Here is a 22,569-nt window from a genome sequence, read left to right on the forward strand (position 1 = left end):
TTTCAACCCAGGAAGAAGCCGAGGCTCTCCTGATTAAACTCCGCGCCTCATTGATCAAAGGCGGCTTTGATCTCAGGCAGTGGGCCAGCAGCGATCCGCAAGTACTGCGCAGCCTCTCCTCCGAGGACAAGGCAGCCAGCAGCGAGACCTGGATGGCTACAATCCCGGGAGAAGCCCAGGAGATGACCCTGGGATTGGTGTGGCGATTCAAAACAGATTCGCTTCACTACAGACACAAGCCCCTGACTACGGAGCAGGGAAGGCCGGCGGCGGCGCCGACCACCAGACGGAGTGTGTACACAACACTCGCCCGACAATATGACCCGCTAGGATGTATTCTACCGTACACCACCAGGGCAAAAATGATTGTACGAGCATTGTGGGACAAGGACCAGGGCTGGGACGACCCCATTCCCGCACACCTTACATCCACCTGGAGAGAGTGGGAGATGGAGCTCCACTCACTCCCAGGCGTTAATATGCGCCGAAGCTACTTCCCACCCACGGTGAGGCCAGAGACATGTAAAATGGACTTACACGTCTTCAGTGACGCCTCAGAGGTCGCATACGGATCAGTAGCCTACTTGCGGGCCCAAGAAAAGGGGGGAGAGATCTACACAGCATTTGTCCTCGCCCGCTCGAGAATAGCCCCACGCAAGCAACAATCTATCCCACGCCTAGAGCTCTGCGCAGCCCTAGCCGGAGCGCACCTAGCCACGCTCATCCAACGTGAGCTCACCATACCGGTGTCTAGAACAATCCTGTGGTCAGATTCCACGACAGTACTCGCCTGGATCAAATCGGACTCATGCAAGTACAAAGTCTTCGTGGGAGTCAGAGTCACCGAGATTCAAGACTTAACCGAAGAGTTAACCGGAGAAACAGAGTGGCGCTACGTTGATACAAAACAGAACCCAGCTGACGTCATCACCCGGGGAATGCCCCTAGATGACCTCACCCGTCACAATGCTTACAGTGACGGCCCCGCATTCCTAAGACTCCCGGAAGGACAGTGGCCCATGCCTATCCCGAGGGAAGCAAGTCCAGAGGAGGTGGAAAATAAGAAGTCTGTGTTCTGTGGATTGAGCACCGTAGCCTCCACCGACCCTAACATAGACGATTGCACGTCCATAGAGAGTGCACAACAAAGGACATTCCTGCGGCACCACCCGGAGTGTAAGTCCCCCGCTGAAATGTCAGCAGCTAACTACGAGGAAGCAGAATTGCTTCTACTGCAGCGAGCCCAGAGAGACTCGTTCCCCGATGAATTGGCCTGTCTACAGGGAGGAAAGCCCGTCCCATCCGACAGCAGATTAATTCATCTGGCCCCCGAGAGCGACGCTCATACCCTCATCAGAGTGGGTGGCCGCCTACGCAGAGCCCCCAATCTACCGGATGACATTAAATACCCGATCGTATTGAACAGCCGACACAAGGTCACAGAGCTGATTATAAAGAAATACGATGAGGATGTACATCACGCAGGAGCAGAAAGAGTCTTCGCGGAAATCAGACGTCGTTACTGGATCCTACAAGGAAGAGAGGCGGTACGACGCTTCCAGCGAACATGTCTAGACTGCCGCAAGTGGCGCGCGCAGCCCAGCATACCAAGGATGGCTGACCTTCCTCCATGTCGCCTCCGAATCGGTGACAAGCCATTCCACTCAACGGGTATGGACTGCTTTGGCCCGCTGCACATAAAGAAAGGAAGAGGAACCGAGAAGCGGTGGGGTATTGTATTCAAATGCATGACCACCAGAGCGATACACATCGAGCTTCTCCCGACCATGAGCACAGACTCATTCCTTATGGCCTTCCGTAGATTCACATCACGGAAAGGAAGACCGTCTACCCTATTGTCCGATCATGGGACAAACTTCAAAGGCGGCGAAAGAGAGCTGAGAGAGAGCTTCCAAGCTATGGGCCCAGAACTTAAGACCCACCTCGCTCCAGCACAGGTTGATTTCCAATTCAACCCCCCAAACGCACCCCACTTCGGTGGCACTTGGGAACGAGAAGTGCGTTCCATAAAGACAGCCCTGTACGCAGTACTTGGGGCCCAGACTGTGGCGGAAGAAGTCCTAATGACAGTCCTCACGGAGATTGAGGGAGTATTGAACTCTAAGCCCCTCGGCTACGTCTCCAGCGATGTGGCGGATATCGACCCAGTTACCCCCAACACACTCCTGATGGGGCGGCTAGATCCCGCGTTACCCCAGACAATGTACCGGCCTGAAGAAGCGAACGGCCGACGAATGTGGAGGTACAGCCAAGTATTAGCCGACAAGTTTTGGAGCAGTTTCCTACTGCACTACCTACCGTCTCTACAGACCCGCCAGAAGTGGGTAAAGGAGAGAGACAATTTGACAGAAGGAACAGTCGTCATGATTATTGATCAATCACTGCCCAGAGCTATGTGGCCGGCCGGCCGCGTAAGCAAAGTGATCACCGGTGCCGACGGCAAGGTCCGAGCAGCTGAAGTGCTTGTCCAGGGTCGCACTTACACCCGTCCCGTGGCGAGGCTCATAGAACTGCCCCGACTCCCAGACACAATCGATGATGACCATGACCCTATAACCCTATGACTTTGTGAAGTTGACTGACCCCTACAGCAAACCCTTATGTGTAAATAGACAACGCGATTAATCTGTCTCTGCTTAACTGATTAGGTCTGGGACCAATCAGGGGGTGGCTGTTGTGAAGGGCCAGATTAAACCGAATATATATATTTATTATATATATATATTTAATTGTATTTGTATATTCTCTAATATTCCTTGATATCCCTTGTATATTCCTTGTACAATATGCATTGAATATCCATTCTAGCCTACTGAACATCCCATAATAGTCTCCATTCTACTATTGGTCGAGACCTTGGTGCCAGGCTGCCATACCCCCCAGACCCAGTTCAAACGTACCGCTCAACATGTACGAACAAGTCCTAGTTCCGCGTAGGAATCTGGCTACCGCACCACTAATGGGACTATTTGTTCATAGTGCGTATATATACTGCGCTACTAAAGTAGGACTTCCCTTTTCAGTCCAGTTTCTTACCCTCCAATAGAGTGACAGACGTAAAGCCTCCCCGCGACGCCACGTGTGGGAGTAAGGCCAAGTTCGGCCTACCATCGGTATTGAGACATCGTGTATATTAATATTTGAATAGTCATATTTGGCACTATATCGTCGAGTTGGACATAGTCTATTAAGCTAATAATAGTCTGTTAATATATAGTGCTTCGTACGGTGAGAATACTACCGTAGTCAGCACCCCATCGTTTCGGGCAGAAAACTGGCTGTTTATCCAGGACCCCATGTGAGATTGCACCCGAGGAGCCCCAGAGCCGACGAGCGAGTGGACCTGTATACCGGATTATTCTACCGACGACAGCCCGCCTTCCCAGGCACGGATTATGCTTTGTATACGTTGATTATTCCATGGATAAAGACCCCCGACACTGCCGTGTGTTGGAACCCCCCCCCCCTGGAGAGGACGCAAGGTGAGGAGACGCTCTGCAAGACGAGGTCGCTTCACGTCTCTCCTCCGTGGACCGGAGGACGCCGGCCCACAAAGAGTCCATCTGCTTTCATCTGTGGTCCAAGGATCGCCGGCGCATTGAACGGCACTACAGTGGGTTCACCTGGGATACCCTTGGCCGGATGAGGCAGCCGGACTCTACCCCCCCTCCCCTTCCTACTCCTGTCGGCTTACAAGCGACCGGATTAACCCCCCCTAGTGTATCCAGTCTATAATCATTAAAGTATCATTGCTGTTATTCCTTAACTATTCCAGGTCTTATATGTACCACCTGCGCCTTCAGAGATTGGACATTCTCTATTGATATACCGACGAATACTCTTGCCATAAAAGTGCATACTAATTCCCATTCATAAATGTGATTGATTTGATTAAGTGCTTGCTCTACACACCATCGCTGTGTAGAAATAAATACCTATTTCTAATTCGTACATTTGTGTTGGATCCGTTTCATCTACGTGACAGTGTTCATCATAATATATTTATGCCGAGTACTGGGTGGCCGAATATTAAGTACAAAGGTAGTGGTAGTAAGTATCATATCTAGTAATACAGTCAGGGAATTGTACCCCTCAGTTACAGGCCTGGTCTACAAGATACACTATACGACTAAGGTACCCATGTACATGTCAAAATACTTCCCAAAGGTCAGTGAATACCACAACCACTACACCAGAGGGAGCTCCACAAATCATGTTAAACCCAGATTCGGCTCAAACAAGGGACTAAACAACTTTCGCAATTATGCCACATCAATGTGGAACGCCCTACCCAAAGCTGTAAAGGAATGTGAATCCCTGCCCACATTCAAAACCGCTCTTAAAGGGCACCTACAGGCTGCAATTCGAAACTGGCCACCGTAAATGCCCAAAACCCCCACCACCTCCTAATAGACAGTCTCCTCCCCACCGCATGTATATATTCCCTCCCCGCCGTATGTATATTTCTCTCCCACCCACCCACCCCCTCCTAATGTACAGTCTCCTCCCCATCATATGGATATACTCTGTCAGGATCTATGGGTAACAGTACTGTATATTTGAATACCGTTTATGTCACAAATGTATCAGTACTAAATACCTATATGTCCCTATGCCATAAATGTCATGTACCATGTTGTGTATGTCATAAATGTCTATATGAATTGAAAATGGGGGACCCTGATGGAAACAAGACAAACGTCTTTCTCTGGTCTGCATCCCCTTAACAATTGTGTGTATTGAGCCGTACTGTATTGTACCCATTCTGCAATCTGTTAAATAAAGTTTTCATTCATTCATTCATTCGGAGGAGGAGTGGTGGGACGCTGCTGTTTTCCAAGTGACCGACAGAGAGAGAGGATGCTGAGGCCGCTCCGCCGACACCTCATCACCGGGGACGCGCGCAGGGTTGGTCCGGGTAGCAGCAGCCATGGCGGCGCCCCTAGCAGCAGCGCACTCCGTCTCCTACCACGACGAGGACGAGTGGCGAGGAGGAGGTTCGAGCGAACTTATTAAGAAGATGGTTTCTTCTGAGATCCAGAAGAAGGACCACCGCGGGAACCGGAATAATAAAGTCGAGGAGGTGGTGGCGGCGGTGGTGACCGGCCGATCACGGGACGTCCCGGACCGGGAGGAGGAGGAGGATCTCTCCGGCGAGCAGCTCCTCCGCGGCGGCTTGTTTTCGGGAGAACTGGGCACTTGTTTCAAGTCGATGGAAGACGCGGTGAACGATTTCGACGTCGAGAAATTATTATCGTCGTGCTTCCGAAATGATAACACCGGCAGCAACGAGACGGACATCATCATCATCGCTCCCGTGAATCTAATCACCGAGGACACGGTTTTGAAGAGAGACGAGTGAGTGTGCGATTATTACGCCGTGGTGTGTGTGTGTGCGTGTTTACTATCATGTAATAACTGTTGTAACGGGATCAGTGTCGGATTCCAGTGTGGGCGAGGTGCTTGAATAGCTTGCCTTGCCTGTGTGTTATTAAGTTTTCTCGCAGGTCGCCACTGAACATTACTCATCTCTGACTGTAACACAATCTGAAGCATTTTGATCGTAACTGCGGTCAAGTGAGCCGTCTTTTGCTTTTGCGTGGTCAAGTGAGCCGCTCTTGTTTTTCGAGTGCGCGATTAGTTCCATGTTTACGGTAATGCATTCAAACAACCCTGGGAGGCTGTTGTAATGAACCGACGTGACTTTTGAACACAGTCTCGCAAGTAGATCTTACAGAAATACTTAATATGACATTGAATGCGCATCGAATCAATAGGACGTTTAGTCTAATCAATAGGACGTTTCGTATGTGCAGTATTATTGAACATCGAATCAATAGGACGCGCAGTATATTCGACCACTAAACAAAAGCTACAGACAATTCCACAGAGGAACACTTCCGGTGAGGATTTCAAAGTAAAGGATGGCATGTGGTTCATTTCTATTATTTCATAAGTAGTTTATTACACTGCCATGTTTGTACTTAATACTTCTCAAGACTACTTGCACAAATAATATTAACTACTTTTACTGTGTACTTTGAGTAATTTGAGTTTCAAAGTCCTTTTTATAGAACAATGAGTATTTTCGACTAACTTTGATGTGGGATAAAAAAAAGATTTTCCCATAAGCACTTTATGAAACTGCCATGGTTGTACTTAGTACCCCTTAGACTACTTGTACAAATTATATGAAATATTTTTACTGTGTACTTTTTGAGTAATTTCAGTTTTAAAGTCCTCAGAATCAGCATTTTCGACTAACTTTGATGTGGGATAAAAAAAGATTTTCCCATAAGCACTTTATGAAACTGCCATGGTTGTACTTAGTACCTCTTAGACTACCTGTACAAATTATATGAAATATTTTTACTGTGTACTTTTTGAGTAATTTCAGTTTCAAAGTCCCCAGAATCAGCATTTTCGACTAACTTTGATGTGGGATAAAAAAAGATTTTCCCATAAGCACTTTATGAAACTGCCATGGTTGTACTTAGTACCTCTTAGACTACGTGTACAAATTATATGAAATATTTTTACTGTGTACTTTTTGAGTAATTTGAGTTTCAAAGTCCCCAGAATCAGCATTTTCGACTAACTTTGATGTGGGATAAAAAAAGATTTTCCCATAAGCACCTTATGAAACTGCCATGGTTGTACTTAGTACCTCTTAGACTACTTGTACAAATTATATGAAATATTTTTACTGTGTACTTTTTGAGTAATTTGAGTTTCAAAGTCCCCAGAATCAGCATTTTCGACTAACTTTGATGTGGGATAAAAAAAGATTTTCCCATAAGCACCTTATGAAACTGCCATGGTTGTACTTAGTACCTCTTAGACTACGTGTACAAATTATATGAAATATTTTTACTGTGTACTTTTTGAGTAATTTGAGTTTCAAAGTCCCCAGAATCAGCATTTTCGACTAACTTTGATGTGGGATAAAAAAAGATTTTCCCATAAGCACTTGATGAAACTGCCATGGTTGTACTTAGTACCTCTTAGACTACCTGTACAAATTATATGAAATATTTTTACTGTGTACTTTTTGAGTAATTTGAGTTTCAAAGTCCCCAGAATCAGCATTTTCGACTAACTTTGATGTGGGATAAAAAAAGATTTTCCCATAAGCACCTTATGAAACTGCCATGGTTGTACTTAGTACCTCTTAGACTACGTGTACAAATTATATGAAATATTTTTACTGTGTACTTTTTGAGTAATTTCAGTTTCAAAGTCCCCAGAATCAGCATTTTCGACTAACTTTGATGTGGGATAAAAAAAGATTTTCCCATAAGCACCTTATGAAACTGCCATGGTTGTACTTAGTACCTCTTAGACTACGTGTACAAATTATATGAAATATTTTTACTGTGTACTTTTTGAGTAATTTGAGTTTCAAAGTCCTCAGAATCAGCATTTTCGACTAACTTTGATGTTGGATAAAAACAATTCTTCCCATAAGCACTTTATGAAACTGCCATGGTTGTACTTGGTACCTCTTAGACTACTTGTACAAATTATATGAAATATTTTTACTGTGTACTTTTTGAGTAATTTCAGTTTTAAAGTCCTCAGAATCTTTTTTTATACCACATCAAAGTTAGTCGAAAATGCTGATTCTGAGGACTTTGAAACTCAAATTACTCAAAAAGTACACAGTAAAAATATTTCATATAATTTGTACACGTAGTCTAAGAGGTACTAAGTACAACCATGGCAGTTTCATAAGGTGCTTATGGGAAAATCTTTTTTTATCCCACATCAAAGTTAGTCGAAAATGCTGATTCTGGGGACTTTGAAACTGAAATTACTCAAAAAGTACACAGTAAAAATATTTCATATAATTTGTACACGTAGTCTAAGAGGTACTAAGTACAACCATGGCAGTTTCATAAGGTGCTTATGGGAAAATCTTTTTTTATCCCACATCAAAGTTAGTCGAAAATGCTGATTCTGGGGACTTTGAAACTCAAATTACTCAAAAAGTACACAGTAAAAATATTTCATATAATTTGTACAAGTAGTCTAAGAGGTACTAAGTACAACCATGGCAGTTTCATAAGGTGCTTATGGGAAAATCTTTTTTTATCCCACATCAAAGTTAGTCGAAAATGCTGATTCTGGGGACTTTGAAACTCAAATTACTCAAAAAGTACACAGTAAAAATATTTCATATAATTTGTACACGTAGTCTAAGAGGTACTAAGTACAACCATGGCAGTTTCATAAAGTGCTTATGGGAAAATCTTTTTTTATCCCACATCAAAGTTAGTCGAAAATGCTGATTCTGGGGACTTTGAAACTGAAATTACTCAAAAAGTACACAGTAAAAATATTTCATATGATTTGTACAGGTAGTCTAAGAGGTACTAAGTACAACCATGGCAGTTTCATAAAGTGCTTATGGGAAGAATTGTTTTTATCCAACATCAAAGTTAGTCGAAAATGCTGATTCTGAGGACTTTGAAACTCAAATTACTCAAAAAGTACACAGTAAAAATATTTCATATAATTTGTACACGTAGTCTAAGAGGTACTAAGTACAACCATGGCAGTTTCATAAGGTGCTTATGGGAAAATCTTTTTTTATCCCACATCAAAGTTAGTCGAAAATGCTGATTCTGGGGACTTTGAAACTGAAATTACTCAAAAAGTACACAGTAAAAATATTTCATATAATTTGTACACGTAGTCTAAGAGGTACTAAGTACAACCATGGCAGTTTCATAAGGTGCTTATGGGAAAATCTTTTTTTATCCCACATCAAAGTTAGTCGAAAATGCTGATTCTGGGGACTTTGAAACTCAAATTACTCAAAAAGTACACAGTAAAAATATTTCATATAATTTGTACAAGTAGTCTAAGAGGTACTAAGTACAACCATGGCAGTTTCATAAGGTGCTTATGGGAAAATCTTTTTTTATCCCACATCAAAGTTAGTCGAAAATGCTGATTCTGGGGACTTTGAAACTCAAATTACTCAAAAAGTACACAGTAAAAATATTTCATATAATTTGTACACGTAGTCTAAGAGGTACTAAGTACAACCATGGCAGTTTCATAAAGTGCTTATGGGAAAATCTTTTTTTATCCCACATCAAAGTTAGTCGAAAATGCTGATTCTGGGGACTTTGAAACTGAAATTACTCAAAAAGTACACAGTAAAAATATTTCATATGATTTGTACAGGTAGTCTAAGAGGTACTAAGTACAACCATGGCAGTTTCATAAAGTGCTTATGGGAAGAATTGTTTTTATCCAACATCAAAGTTAGTCGAAAATGCTGATTCTGAGGACTTTGAAACTCAAATTACTCAAAAAGTACACAGTAAAAATATTTCATATAATTTGTACAGGTAGTCTAAGAGGTACTAAGTACAACCATGGCAGTTTCATAAGGTGCTTATGGGAAAATCTTTTTTTATCCCACATCAAAGTTAGTCGAAAATGCTGATTCTGGGGACTTTGAAACTGAAATTACTCAAAAAGTACACAGTAAAAATATTTCATATAATTTGTACACGTAGTCTAAGAGGTACTAAGTACAACCATGGCAGTTTCATAAGGTGCTTATGGGAAAATCTTTTTTTATCCCACATCAAAGTTAGTCGAAAATGCTGATTCTGGGGACTTTGAAACTCAAATTACTCAAAAAGTACACAGTAAAAATATTTCATATAATTTGTACAGGTAGTCTAAGAGGTACTAAGTACAACCATGGCAGTTTCATCAAGTGCTTATGGGAAAATCTTTTTTTATCCCACATCAAAGTTAGTCGAAAATGCTGATTCTGGGGACTTTGAAACTCAAATTACTCAAAAAGTACACAGTAAAAATATTTCATATAATTTGTACACGTAGTCTAAGAGGTACTAAGTACAACCATGGCAGTTTCATAAGGTGCTTATGGGAAAATCTTTTTTTATCCCACATCAAAGTTAGTCGAAAATGCTGATTCTGGGGACTTTGAAACTCAAATTACTCAAAAAGTACACAGTAAAAATATTTCATATAATTTGTACACGTAGTCTAAGAGGTACTAAGTACAACCATGGCAGTTTCATAAGGTGCTTATGGGAAAATCTTTTTTTATCCCACATCAAAGTTAGTCGAAAATGCTGATTCTGGGGACTTTGAAACTCAAATTACTCAAAAAGTACACAGTAAAAATATTTCATATAATTTGTACAGGTAGTCTAAGAGGTACTAAGTACAACCATGGCAGTTTCATAAAGTGCTTATGGGAAAATCTTTTTTTATCCCACATCAAAGTTAGTCGAAAATGCTGATTCTGAGGACTTTAAAACTGAAATTACTCAAAAAGTACACAGTAAAAATATTTCATATAATTTGTACAAGTAGTCTAAGAGGTACTAAGTACAACCATGGCAGTTTCATAAAGTGCTTATGGGAAAATCTTTTTTTATCCCACATCAAAGTTAGTCGAAAATGCTGATTCTGGGGACTTTGAAACTCAAATTACTCAAAAAGTACACAGTAAAAATATTTCATATAATTTGTACACGTAGTCTAAGAGGTACTAAGTACAACCATGGCAGTTTCATAAGGTGCTTATGGGAAAATCTTTTTTTATCCCACATCAAAGTTAGTCGAAAATGCTGATTCTGGGGACTTTGAAACTCAAATTACTCAAAAAGTACACAGTAAAAATATTTCATATAATTTGTACAGGTAGTCTAAGAGGTACTAAGTACAACCATGGCAGTTTCATAAAGTGCTTATGGGAAAATCTTTTTTTATCCCACATCAAAGTTAGTCGAAAATGCTGATTCTGAGGACTTTAAAACTGAAATTACTCAAAAAGTACACAGTAAAAATATTTCATATAATTTGTACAAGTAGTCTAAGAGGTACTAAGTACAACCATGGCAGTTTCATAAAGTGCTTATGGGAAAATCTTTTTTTATCCCACATCAAAGTTAGTCGAAAATGCTGATTCTGGGGACTTTGAAACTCAAATTACTCAAAAAGTACACAGTAAAAATATTTCATATAATTTGTACACGTAGTCTAAGAGGTACTAAGTACAACCATGGCAGTTTCATAAAGTGCTTATGGGAAGAATTGTTTTTATCCAACATCAAAGTTAGTCGAAAATGCTGATTCTGAGGACTTTAAAACTGAAATTACTCAAAAAGTACACAGTAAAAATATTTCATATAATTTGTACAAGTAGTCTAAGAGGTACTAAGTACAACCATGGCAGTTTCATAAAGTGCTTATGGGAAAATCTTTTTTTATCCCACATCAAAGTTAGTCGAAAATGCTGATTCTGGGGACTTTAAAACTGAAATTACTCAAAAAGTACACAGTAAAAATATTTCATATAATTTGTACAGGTAGTCTAAGAGGTACTAAGTACAACCATGGCAGTTTCATAAAGTGCTTATGGGAAGAATTGTTTTTATCCAACATCAAAGTTAGTCGAAAATGCTGATTCTGAGGACTTTAAAACTGAAATTACTCAAAAAGTACACAGTAAAAATATTTCATATAATTTGTACAAGTAGTCTAAGAGGTACTAAGTACAACCATGGAAGTTTCATAAAGTGCTTATGGGAAAATCTTTTTTTATACCACATCAAAGTTAGTCGAAAATGCTGATTCTGAGGACTTTGAAACTCAAATTACTCAAAAAGTACACAGTAAAAATATTTCATATAATTTGTACACGTAGTCTAAGAGGTACTAAGTACAACCATGGCAGTTTCATAAGGTGCTTATGGGAAAATCTTTTTTTATCCCACATCAAAGTTAGTCGAAAATGCTGATTCTGGGGACTTTGAAACTCAAATTACTCAAAAAGTACACAGTAAAAATATTTCATATAATTTGTACAGGTAGTCTAAGAGGTACTAAGTACAACCATGGCAGTTTCATAAAGTGCTTATGGGAAAATCTTTTTTTATCCCACATCAAAGTTAGTCGAAAATGCTGATTCTGAGGACTTTAAAACTGAAATTACTCAAAAAGTACACAGTAAAAATATTTCATATAATTTGTACAAGTAGTCTAAGAGGTACTAAGTACAACCATGGCAGTTTCATAAAGTGCTTATGGGAAAATCTTTTTTTATCCCACATCAAAGTTAGTCGAAAATGCTGATTCTGGGGACTTTGAAACTCAAATTACTCAAAAAGTACACAGTAAAAATATTTCATATAATTTGTACACGTAGTCTAAGAGGTACTAAGTACAACCATGGCAGTTTCATAAGGTGCTTATGGGAAAATCTTTTTTTATCCCACATCAAAGTTAGTCGAAAATGCTGATTCTGGGGACTTTGAAACTCAAATTACTCAAAAAGTACACAGTAAAAATATTTCATATAATTTGTACAGGTAGTCTAAGAGGTACTAAGTACAACCATGGCAGTTTCATAAAGTGCTTATGGGAAAATCTTTTTTTATCCCACATCAAAGTTAGTCGAAAATGCTGATTCTGAGGACTTTAAAACTGAAATTACTCAAAAAGTACACAGTAAAAATATTTCATATAATTTGTACAAGTAGTCTAAGAGGTACTAAGTACAACCATGGCAGTTTCATAAAGTGCTTATGGGAAAATCTTTTTTTATCCCACATCAAAGTTAGTCGAAAATGCTGATTCTGGGGACTTTGAAACTCAAATTACTCAAAAAGTACACAGTAAAAATATTTCATATAATTTGTACACGTAGTCTAAGAGGTACTAAGTACAACCATGGCAGTTTCATAAAGTGCTTATGGGAAGAATTGTTTTTATCCAACATCAAAGTTAGTCGAAAATGCTGATTCTGAGGACTTTAAAACTGAAATTACTCAAAAAGTACACAGTAAAAATATTTCATATAATTTGTACAAGTAGTCTAAGAGGTACTAAGTACAACCATGGCAGTTTCATAAAGTGCTTATGGGAAAATCTTTTTTTATCCCACATCAAAGTTAGTCGAAAATGCTGATTCTGGGGACTTTAAAACTGAAATTACTCAAAAAGTACACAGTAAAAATATTTCATATAATTTGTACAGGTAGTCTAAGAGGTACTAAGTACAACCATGGCAGTTTCATAAAGTGCTTATGGGAAGAATTGTTTTTATCCAACATCAAAGTTAGTCGAAAATGCTGATTCTGAGGACTTTAAAACTGAAATTACTCAAAAAGTACACAGTAAAAATATTTCATATAATTTGTACAAGTAGTCTAAGAGGTACTAAGTACAACCATGGCAGTTTCATAAAGTGCTTATGGGAAAATCTTTTTTTATCCCACATCAAAGTTAGTCGAAAATGCTGATTCTGGGGACTTTAAAACTGAAATTACTCAAAAAGTACACAGTAAAAATATTTCATATAATTTGTACAGGTAGTCTAAGAGGTACTAAGTACAACCATGGCAGTTTCATAAAGTGCTTATGGGAAGAATTGTTTTTATCCAACATCAAAGTTAGTCGAAAATGCTGATTCTGAGGACTTTAAAACCGAAATTACTCAAAAAGTACACAGTAAAAATATTTCATATAATTTGTACAAGTAGTCTAAGAGGTACTAAGTACAACCATGGAAGTTTCATAAAGTGCTTATGGGAAAATCTTTTTTTATACCACATCAAAGTTAGTCGAAAATGCTGATTCTGAGGACTTTGAAACTCAAATTACTCAAAAAGTACACAGTAAAAATATTTCATATAATTTGTACAAGTAGTCTAAGAGGTACTAAGTACAACCATCGCAGTTTCATAAAGTGCTTATGGGAAAATCTTTTTTTATCCCACATCAAAGTTAGTCGAAAATACTCATTGTTCTATAAAAAGGACTTTGAAACTCAAATTACTCAAAGTACACAGTAAAAGTAGTTAATATTATTTGTGCAAGTAGTCTTGAGAAGTATTAAGTACAAACATGGCAGTGTAATAAACTACTTATGAAATAATAGAAATGAACCACATGCCATCCTTTACTTTGAAATCCTCACCGGAAGTGTTCCTCTGTGGAATTGTCTGTAGCTTTAGTTTAGTGATCGAATATACTGCGCGTCCTATTGATTCGATGTTCAATAATACTGCACATACGAAACGTCCTATTGATTAGACTAAACGTCCTATTGATTCGATGCGCATTCAATGTCATATTAAGTATTTCTGTAAGATCTACTTGTGAGACTGTGTTCAAAAGTCACGTCGGTTCATTACAACAGCGTCCCAGGCTTGTTTTAATGCATTACCGTAAACCTGGAACTAATCGCGCACTCGAAAAACAAGAGCGGCTCACTTGACCACGCAAAAGCAAAAGACGGCTCACTTGACCGCAGTTGATCGTAACGGGTGGCTGTACTTTCCCCTCGTCGGTCCCCTCGTTGTGTTGCCCTGGCTGTGAGTGACTGAGGACACGGGCTAACGTGTTATTATTAGGCGACACAGACCTGGTTAAATGTTAGATTCTCAACTGGGAACAGATAGGATGACCCCCCCCCTCTCTCTCTCTCTCTCTGGCTCTCTCTCTCTCTCTCTCTCTCTCTCTCTCTCTCTCTCTCTCTCTCTCTCTCTCGCTCTCTCGCTCTCTCTCTCTCTCTCTCTCTCTCTCTCTCTCTCTCTCTCTCTCTCTCTCTCTCTCTCTCTCTCTCTCTCTCTCTCTCTTTTGCCATCCAACCAGAGTACACATGTAACAGTAAATTAGTGCAATAGTGATATACAATGTATACAGGTGATTAAACTGGGTATAAAATATATAAATGAGTACTACTGAGTAATAGTGCACTGCTAATCAGATGTACAGTGTAGTCATATTGGCCAGCAGTGTAACTACTGGTATATAGGTATTAGTAAGGGATATATAGATATAGTATCTACTAGTAATGTAACGTGTCTCTCTCTCTCTCACACTAACTTTCACACACACACACGCACGCACGCACACACGCACACACACACACACACACACACACACACACACACCCAATCACCCAACCCACACGTGTATGTGAATCAACTCAGACTACCATTGACCTCATTCTGACCTCCGACAAGTCCAAGATCTCCAATAAAGGGGTTATAGCATGCGGGTTAAGTGATCATTATATGATATTCTGTACCCGCAAAAAACTAAAACAAAAGGCTGGCTGCCACAAAACAGTCACATCTAGAGACCTCAAAACCTACTCTAGCGAGGCCTTCAACCTTGAACTGGAGAGTCTGGACTGGTCAGATGAACTCAATGGTACACTGGTTGAAGAAACATGGCTTGGTTTCAAAACCAAATTCTCAACAATACTAAACGACATGGCCCCCCTAAGAACCACCAGGGTAAAGAATCGCGCTGAGCCGTGGATGCACTCCGAAATACTGGCCGCTATGAAAACCAGAGACAAAAAATGCTCTGAGTTTCGTAAAAGTCAGTCAAAGCTTACTAAAAGCACGAGCAGTGAACTCCAAGCCCACGTGACTGAACTCAAACTAGAAAGAAACAGACTAAGAAACGACGTAAACTCCATGATCAAAACTGCAAAAAAGAATTTCATCAATGACAAAACTGAGGAAAACAAAAACAAACCACGTGAACTTTGGAAATTAATTAAATAATCAACTAGGATGCAGTAAAAAACTTAAAACCAGATTCTCAAACATAAACATAAAAACGGACAACACGCTCATCACAGACAAGCTGGATGTAGCCATTTACTTAAACATTTTCTTCACAAACATAGCCACAACACTGGTAAACAAACTACCCTCCCACTCAGGGCTTTATGGGGTAGAACACATAGTAGCTTACTACAAAAACCTAGGGGTCCGCAAGGACGACTTCAAGCTGGAAATGGTAACAACAGATGAGGTACTCAATAAACTGAGCGCCCTCCAACCTAACAAGGCCACTGGCCACGACAACATCCCTTCCAAATTCCTCAGAGACTCAGCAGCCGCCATCACCCCAATCATCACACACATAATAAACCTCTCCATAAAACAGGGACACGTCCCCAAGGACTTCAAAATTGCGAGGGTGACCCCTCTGCACAAAAAGGGCAGCAAATTAGACCCAGGCAACTACCGCCCTGTTTCTATTCTCACCTCCATCTCGAAAGTCATGGAAAAAATAGTCTACGAACAGGTCGAAAAGTACCTAGCGGAAAAAAATCTAATCTACGAATTCCAATCTGGCTTCAGAACATCCCACTCCACTGACACATGCCTTCTCTATTTGAATGACCACATCAAACAAGAGGTGGACGCAGGCAAATACTGCGGCATGGTCATGCTGGACCTACAAAAGGCCTTTGACACGGTCAATCACTCCATTCTGATTGACAAGCTAAAAGCAATTGTTTTGATAGTCTATCAGTGAGCTGGATGCAATCCTACCTTGAGGGGAGGGAACAGATGGTGGAGGTAAACGGTACCCTATCCCCCCCCCTCACAGTGAGCTGTGGTGTTCCACAAGGAAGCATACTAGGACCGCTACTGTTCCTAATTTATGCAAATGACATGTCGTCAGCTTGTGACTGCAACTTGTTCCTGTTTGCGGACGACTCAGCCCTGCTGGTCTCTGACAAGAACAAGTTACAGGTTGAAAAAACCCTCAGCTCGGAACTAGGCAGAATCTGCATATGGCTCGCTGATAACAAACTATCATTACACATGGGCAAAACAGAGTCCATTCTCTTCGGTTCAAATAACAAACTCAGCAAGACCGACGGCTTCTCAGTTACAGTGGGTGACAATATTGTCACAAGGAAAGATGAAATTACCTACCTGGGTTCCATCCTAGAGGCTAATCTCTCCTGTGACAAAATGGCATCCAATGTAATAAAAAAAGTCAACCAACAAACTCGTTTCTTGTACCGGATCTCCTCTCTGGTAAACAAGAATACCCTGAAGACTCTGGCAGGAGCACTCATTCAGGGGTACTACGACTATGCTTGCACCTCATGGTACCAAAGCACCTCAAAGGCACTAAAAACAAAATTACAAACATCTCAAAACAAACTGGTCAGACTACTGCTTGACCTTACTCCTAGAACCCACCTCACCCCTGCCCACTTTGACAACCTAGGATGGCTTAGAGTAGACGACAGAGTACAGCAACTTGCAATGGGCCTGGTCTACAAGATACACTACACGACCAAGGTACCCATGTACATGTCAAAATACTTCCCAAAGGTCAGTGAATACCACGATCACAACACCAGAGGGAGCTCCACAAATCATGTTAAACCCAGATTCGGCTCAAATAAGGGACTAAACACGTTTCGCAATTATGCCACATCAATGTGGAACGCCCTACCCAAAGCTGTAAAGGAATGTGGATCACTACCCACTTTCAAAACCTCTCTCAAGGGACACCTACGGGAGACTGCAATTCAACACTGGCCCCTGTAAATATCCTAACCCAACCCCCTCCAATGTACAGTCATTTACCTAGTATGGTTTTGTCAATAGTCCAATGTACAATTTTGTTTGTTTGTACAGTGTCTCCCCTCCCCCCCCCCCTCAATGTACAGTTTTGCTTGTATATACAGTGTGCCCCCCCCCCCCCCAACCACCTCCAATGTAGATTACCCAGTATGGTTGTCAATATCCCAGTGTACCCAACCCACCCAACCTCCTCCAATGTACAGTTTCTACGTCAAATGTATATACTCCCTTTCCCTGACTCCTTCTGTATCACAAACAGTACTGTATTTGCAAATCTGGTATGTCATAAATGTATAGATGTAGCAGTACTGACTATCTGTATGTCATGTATGTCATATATGTCCTGATGAATTGAAAATGGGGGACCCTGATGTAAACAAGACGAAAGTCTTTCTCTGGTCTGCATCCCCTTAACAATTGTGTGTATTGAGCTGTACTGTATTGTACCCATTCTGCAATCTGTTAATAAAGTTTTCAATCAATCAATCAAAAACACACACACACACACACACACACACACACACACACACACACACACACTATACCTGTCAACCCTCCCGTTTGCCCGGGATTCTCCGTATTTCAACCTTCTCTTCTTTTCCCGTATTTTTGCAGTTTTTATTTATTTATACAAAATGGCTGCAATTCCCCTCCGTCACGACAGGTGGCAGCAGTGTAAATTAGAACATTACCACAGGAAGTCAGACCGGAAGACAGTTGCCGACAAACTGTCGGGCACAGTGGGGTTGTTCCCGGAGAGCTCACTCTCGGCCGTGGTTTCTCAGTGTATAATGTATGGTGCTCTCCCTCAACATGCGAGTAGGGTGAGACAACACCATTCTTTAGTCCAAATAATACCCTACTTTATACTATATTATTGTCATCCGTTTAACCCATTCTCTGCCACCACTTTGATCATCCTAAACCATCCTCTGCCAGCGCTATTTGTCTATGGAGATGTTCACCTTCTTTGCAGGGCTATAACTTTTTAAATTGTATCACTAAATTGACATTATACTATGGCCCATTCAACATCAATTATCTATCGTTCAGGATGTAGGAACGTTTTACTTTTTCATTCACACATTCATACTAAAATACCGTCTAGAGTATAAATATGTTTTTATCGTTTTCTGCAGTATTTCATAGAACGTGAGATATAGGCATAAATGCATATATTAGATTATCAAATGCAGTTTGATACCGATCCATGCTATATTAAAAACTGTACATGGTCCTAAACGTCATGACTGATCATCTGCGGGTGAACGGAGGGGGGGGGGGGGGGGTCGTTTATAATTCAATGACCGACGTTAAATGATTTATGTAGTATGGGTGATATATTGATCAGAGCAGTTTGTATCGAAAATGATAAAGAAAAACGCTGAAACTCATGTCAGTCTCCTCGCAGCGTTGGGCGATGAGAGTGGAGCAAACAGATCCCAATTATGTGATGTTGATCGATGCGATCCATTTCCGGTTTGTATATTACTAATACACGTCCAAATCATGTTGATTATTGAGTTATGGCAAAGATCCATATCCACTGTGTCTGTATTGAGCCCCGGGACGATAAACGAGTGGCCGGACGAAATTAGGGGACGGACCGAGCTCCCAATGGGCACTTCCGGTTTGGCAACTTGCCAATCGGCCACCAGGTGGCGGTATTGAAGTGTTGCAGAGTTGTGATGGCTCAGACAGCATCAGCCAAGACTCCGTGGGTGAAATATGAATACCATGACGGAAATATGAAATATTGATCTCAAACACGCCTTACGGCGTGATTGGTGCAGACAACGCATGTCGGAGAAACCCGCCTTAACACGTGATTAGCGGAGAATGGGTTAATGTAAAGTCAGTCTTACATTGGCACTGCTTTAACGTTGCATTTACCCATAATCCATTGCTGTATTAGACCCATGTGCTAGTATAACTTTTGTAAAGTAATGAAGCGCAAATGTAAAGTTAATCAATACACAATGAAACAATATCTTTATCTATATCACATGTCAAAACTACTTTAATAAAACAAGATTTCCGTTTTTCGGGGGGCTGATTGGCGCAGTGGGCAAGGCACTTGCCTCTAAAGCAGGAGATGCTGGGTTCGAGCCCAGCTCTCGGCGTTGCTACCGGCTGGCCGGTCGCTCATACTAACACAATTGGCAAGTGTTAGAGGGTGGGAAAGCCGGTGGGTGGGGATTTGACATTCTGGACAGCGACTCCTACAGGTCGGTTTGGTGACGCCGGTGCGACGGAAGCAGGAAGTGACAGGGGCAGCGTGAGCCTCCCACACGTTACTCCTCGCCACTGAGAGCTCGAGCTGCTGCGGTGAAAAGATGCGACAGGCTGCCTCCTCGTGTACCGGAGGGGACACGTGATGCAAGGCTTCTGTCCTCACTACAACTGACCTGTGGGACAGTGGGAGGCATAGTCTAGCAACGTTCAAGACAGGGGAGGGAAGAATTGGACGACACGAAATTGGGATGGGAGAAAAATAGAAAATGGGGAGAAAAAGTGGATTAAAAAAAAAATTCTACTTCTGCATGCACCGGGAGAATTGAGCTCATAGCACAGATTTGGAGTTGATAGAATGGACATTGCTGTTCTTAGGAAATGTTGCACATGGTGGAAATAATGGAAATTAAAATGTCTAACATAAACATTTAGTGTATGTTTAAAGTTGAAACATTGAGGCATGGCAGAATTTCACTTTATATTACAGCAGTATCCGTTTAACATTACAATTAGTGTCTGACACTATAGACACATGTTAAAAGTCAAAGTCAACTTTGTCATTTTCCAATTTGTGCAAGACATACAGAAAAATTCAATTACGTGCCCCCCTTCCCACGGTGTATATAGAAAGAGACAATAAACACAAAAGTAACATAGGACACAATATACAACACACAGGACTATGTACAATATAAACAGTACCTACAATTAAATTAATGAATGAATTAAATAAGAGGTAAAAGAGAACTTAGTGTAAATATTCCTTAATTTGTGTCAACGTTATAAAAATCCTATTGTATACAACAAATTAATTATGATACACCACAATGTGCCCTTTCTATCTATTCTAAATCTATGGCCTTGCGATTCCACGGCTGCGCAGTGCCGACAAGAGCAGGCGCTCCATCTCCTCTACAGAAACACTGACACTTCCATTCATTTAATGCAGGGATGTACACAGCATTTCACTTTCAACCAGGTATCTGATTAATTTAATGTAGCAATTAGTAGTTCACCCAGTCCTTGGGTACATACATGTTTTGACCAGCAGATGGCAGCGACGAGGCAGCTCAGCAGAGAGCAGCTGTCAACAAACATCCTAACAGAAAATATATACATACGAGGGGGAGGAGACTACATTGGGAGGGGGAGGGGGGCGGGGCGAAATCACCAGTTTTTTCAAATCCCAATGTTGACAGCTATGACACACACACACACACACACACACACACACTGGCTCTATGATTTAAAACTTATTTCTGTGGCTTTTGCTCACCAACAGGCACCACCAAGAGTTAGTTACATGCTTAATATAGTCTCGTTGTCAGGACAGTAATTATAGAGCGGTAGCTATGGTTTGTAACTGTGATAACCGTTTGTTCAACATCATGATCACGGCACCGCAGTCTGCCGTCCACCGCTGCTATCGACACCCGGTGTGATTTTTGTTCGATCCCATTTACCGAATTACAATTGTGCTCTCTCGTGTCTCACGCAGAATTTGGAACGCCTTGACCGACAAGTATGGACAAGCGATGCCAGTGGACTGGAGACGGTCTCGAACGCGCTCCCTACACGCCCCCCCGTTCAAACGGGCAGAGAGCCCGGCTCTCGGGTCCCGACGGGGAGCAGCGGGGGACGAGGCAGCGGAGCAGTCGGACGACGAGGAGCTCAGGGAGCAGCTGGACATGCACTCCATCATCGTCTCCTGTCTCAGCGAGGAGCCGCTCTTCACAGCAGAGCAGGTAGGTTAGTCCAGCAGTAACCTGAGAGCAGGTAGGTTAGACCAGTAGCTACATCAGAGCAGGTAGGTTAGACCAGTAGCTACATCAGAGCAGGTAGGTTAGACCAGCAGCTACATCAGAGCAGGTAGGTTAGACCAGTAGCTACATCAGAGCAGGTAGGTTAGACCAGTAGCTACATCAGAGCAGGTAGGTTAGACCAGTAGCTACATCAGAGCAGGTAGGTTAGACCAGTAGCTACATCAGAGCAGGTAGGTTAGACCAGTAGCTACATCAGAGCAGGTAGGTTAGACCAGTAGCTACATCAGAGCAGGTAGGTTAGACCAGCAGATACATCAGAGCAGGTAGGTTAGACCAGTAGCTACATCAGAGCAGGTAGGTTAGACCAGTAGCTACATCAGAGCAGGTAGGTTAGACCAGCAGATACATCAGAGCAGGTAGGTTAGACCAGTAGCTACATCAGAGCAGGTAGGTTAGACCAGCAGCTACATCAGAGCAGGTAGGTTAGACCAGTAGCTACATCAGAGCAGGTAGGTTAGACCAGTAGCTACATCAGAGCAGGTAGGTTAGACCAGCAGCTACATCAGAGCAGGTAGGTTAGACCAGCAGCTACATCAGAGCAGGTAGGTTAGACCAGTAGCTACATCAGAGCAGGTAGGTTAGACCAGCAGCTACATCAGAGCAGGTAGGTTAGACCAGCAGATACATCAGAGCAGGTAGGTTAGACCAGTAGCTACATCAGAGCAGGTAGGTTAGACCAGCAGCTACATCAGAGCAGGTAGGTTAGACCAGTAGCTACATCAGAGCAGGTAGGTTAGACCAGTAGCTACATCAGAGCAGGTAGGTTAGACCAGTAGCTACATCAGAGCAGGTAGGTTAGACCAGCAGCTACATCAGAGCAGGTAGGTTAGACCAGCAGCTACATCAGAGCAGGTAGGTTAGACCAGCAGATACATCAGAGCAGGTAGGTTAGACCAGTAGCTACATCAGAGCAGGTAGGTTAGACCAGCAGCCTCAGAGCAGGTAGGTTAGACCAGTAGCTACATCAGAGCAGGTAGGTTAGACCAGTAGCTACATCAGAGCAGGTAGGTTAGACCAGTAGCCTCAGAGCAGGTAGGTTAGACCAGCAGCCTCAGAGCAGGTAGGTTAGACCAGTA

General features: G+C 41.8%; 1 protein-coding gene across 2 annotated transcripts in view; it reads left to right on the top strand.

The window, feature by feature from the left end:
• Positions 1-4,934: 4,934 nt before the first annotated feature.
• The window catches only part of LOC311222817 (fasciculation and elongation protein zeta-2-like), a 65,441-nt gene continuing 47,806 nt past the window's right edge, over positions 4,935-22,569 (top strand). For both annotated transcript variants that reach the window (XM_084307446.1, XM_084307447.1), the window contains exons 1-2: positions 4,935-5,379; positions 21,169-21,415. In XM_084307446.1, the coding sequence (XP_084163572.1) occupies positions 4,952-5,379; positions 21,169-21,415 (675 nt within the window). In that variant the 5' untranslated portion in view covers positions 4,935-4,951. The remainder of the gene's footprint in view (positions 5,380-21,168; positions 21,416-22,569) is intronic.

The sequence above is a fragment of the Notolepis coatsorum genome, assembly GCF_963971535.1.
Source record: "Notolepis coatsorum genome assembly, chromosome: 2".
Taxonomy (NCBI): Eukaryota; Metazoa; Chordata; class Actinopteri; order Aulopiformes; family Paralepididae; genus Notolepis; species Notolepis coatsorum.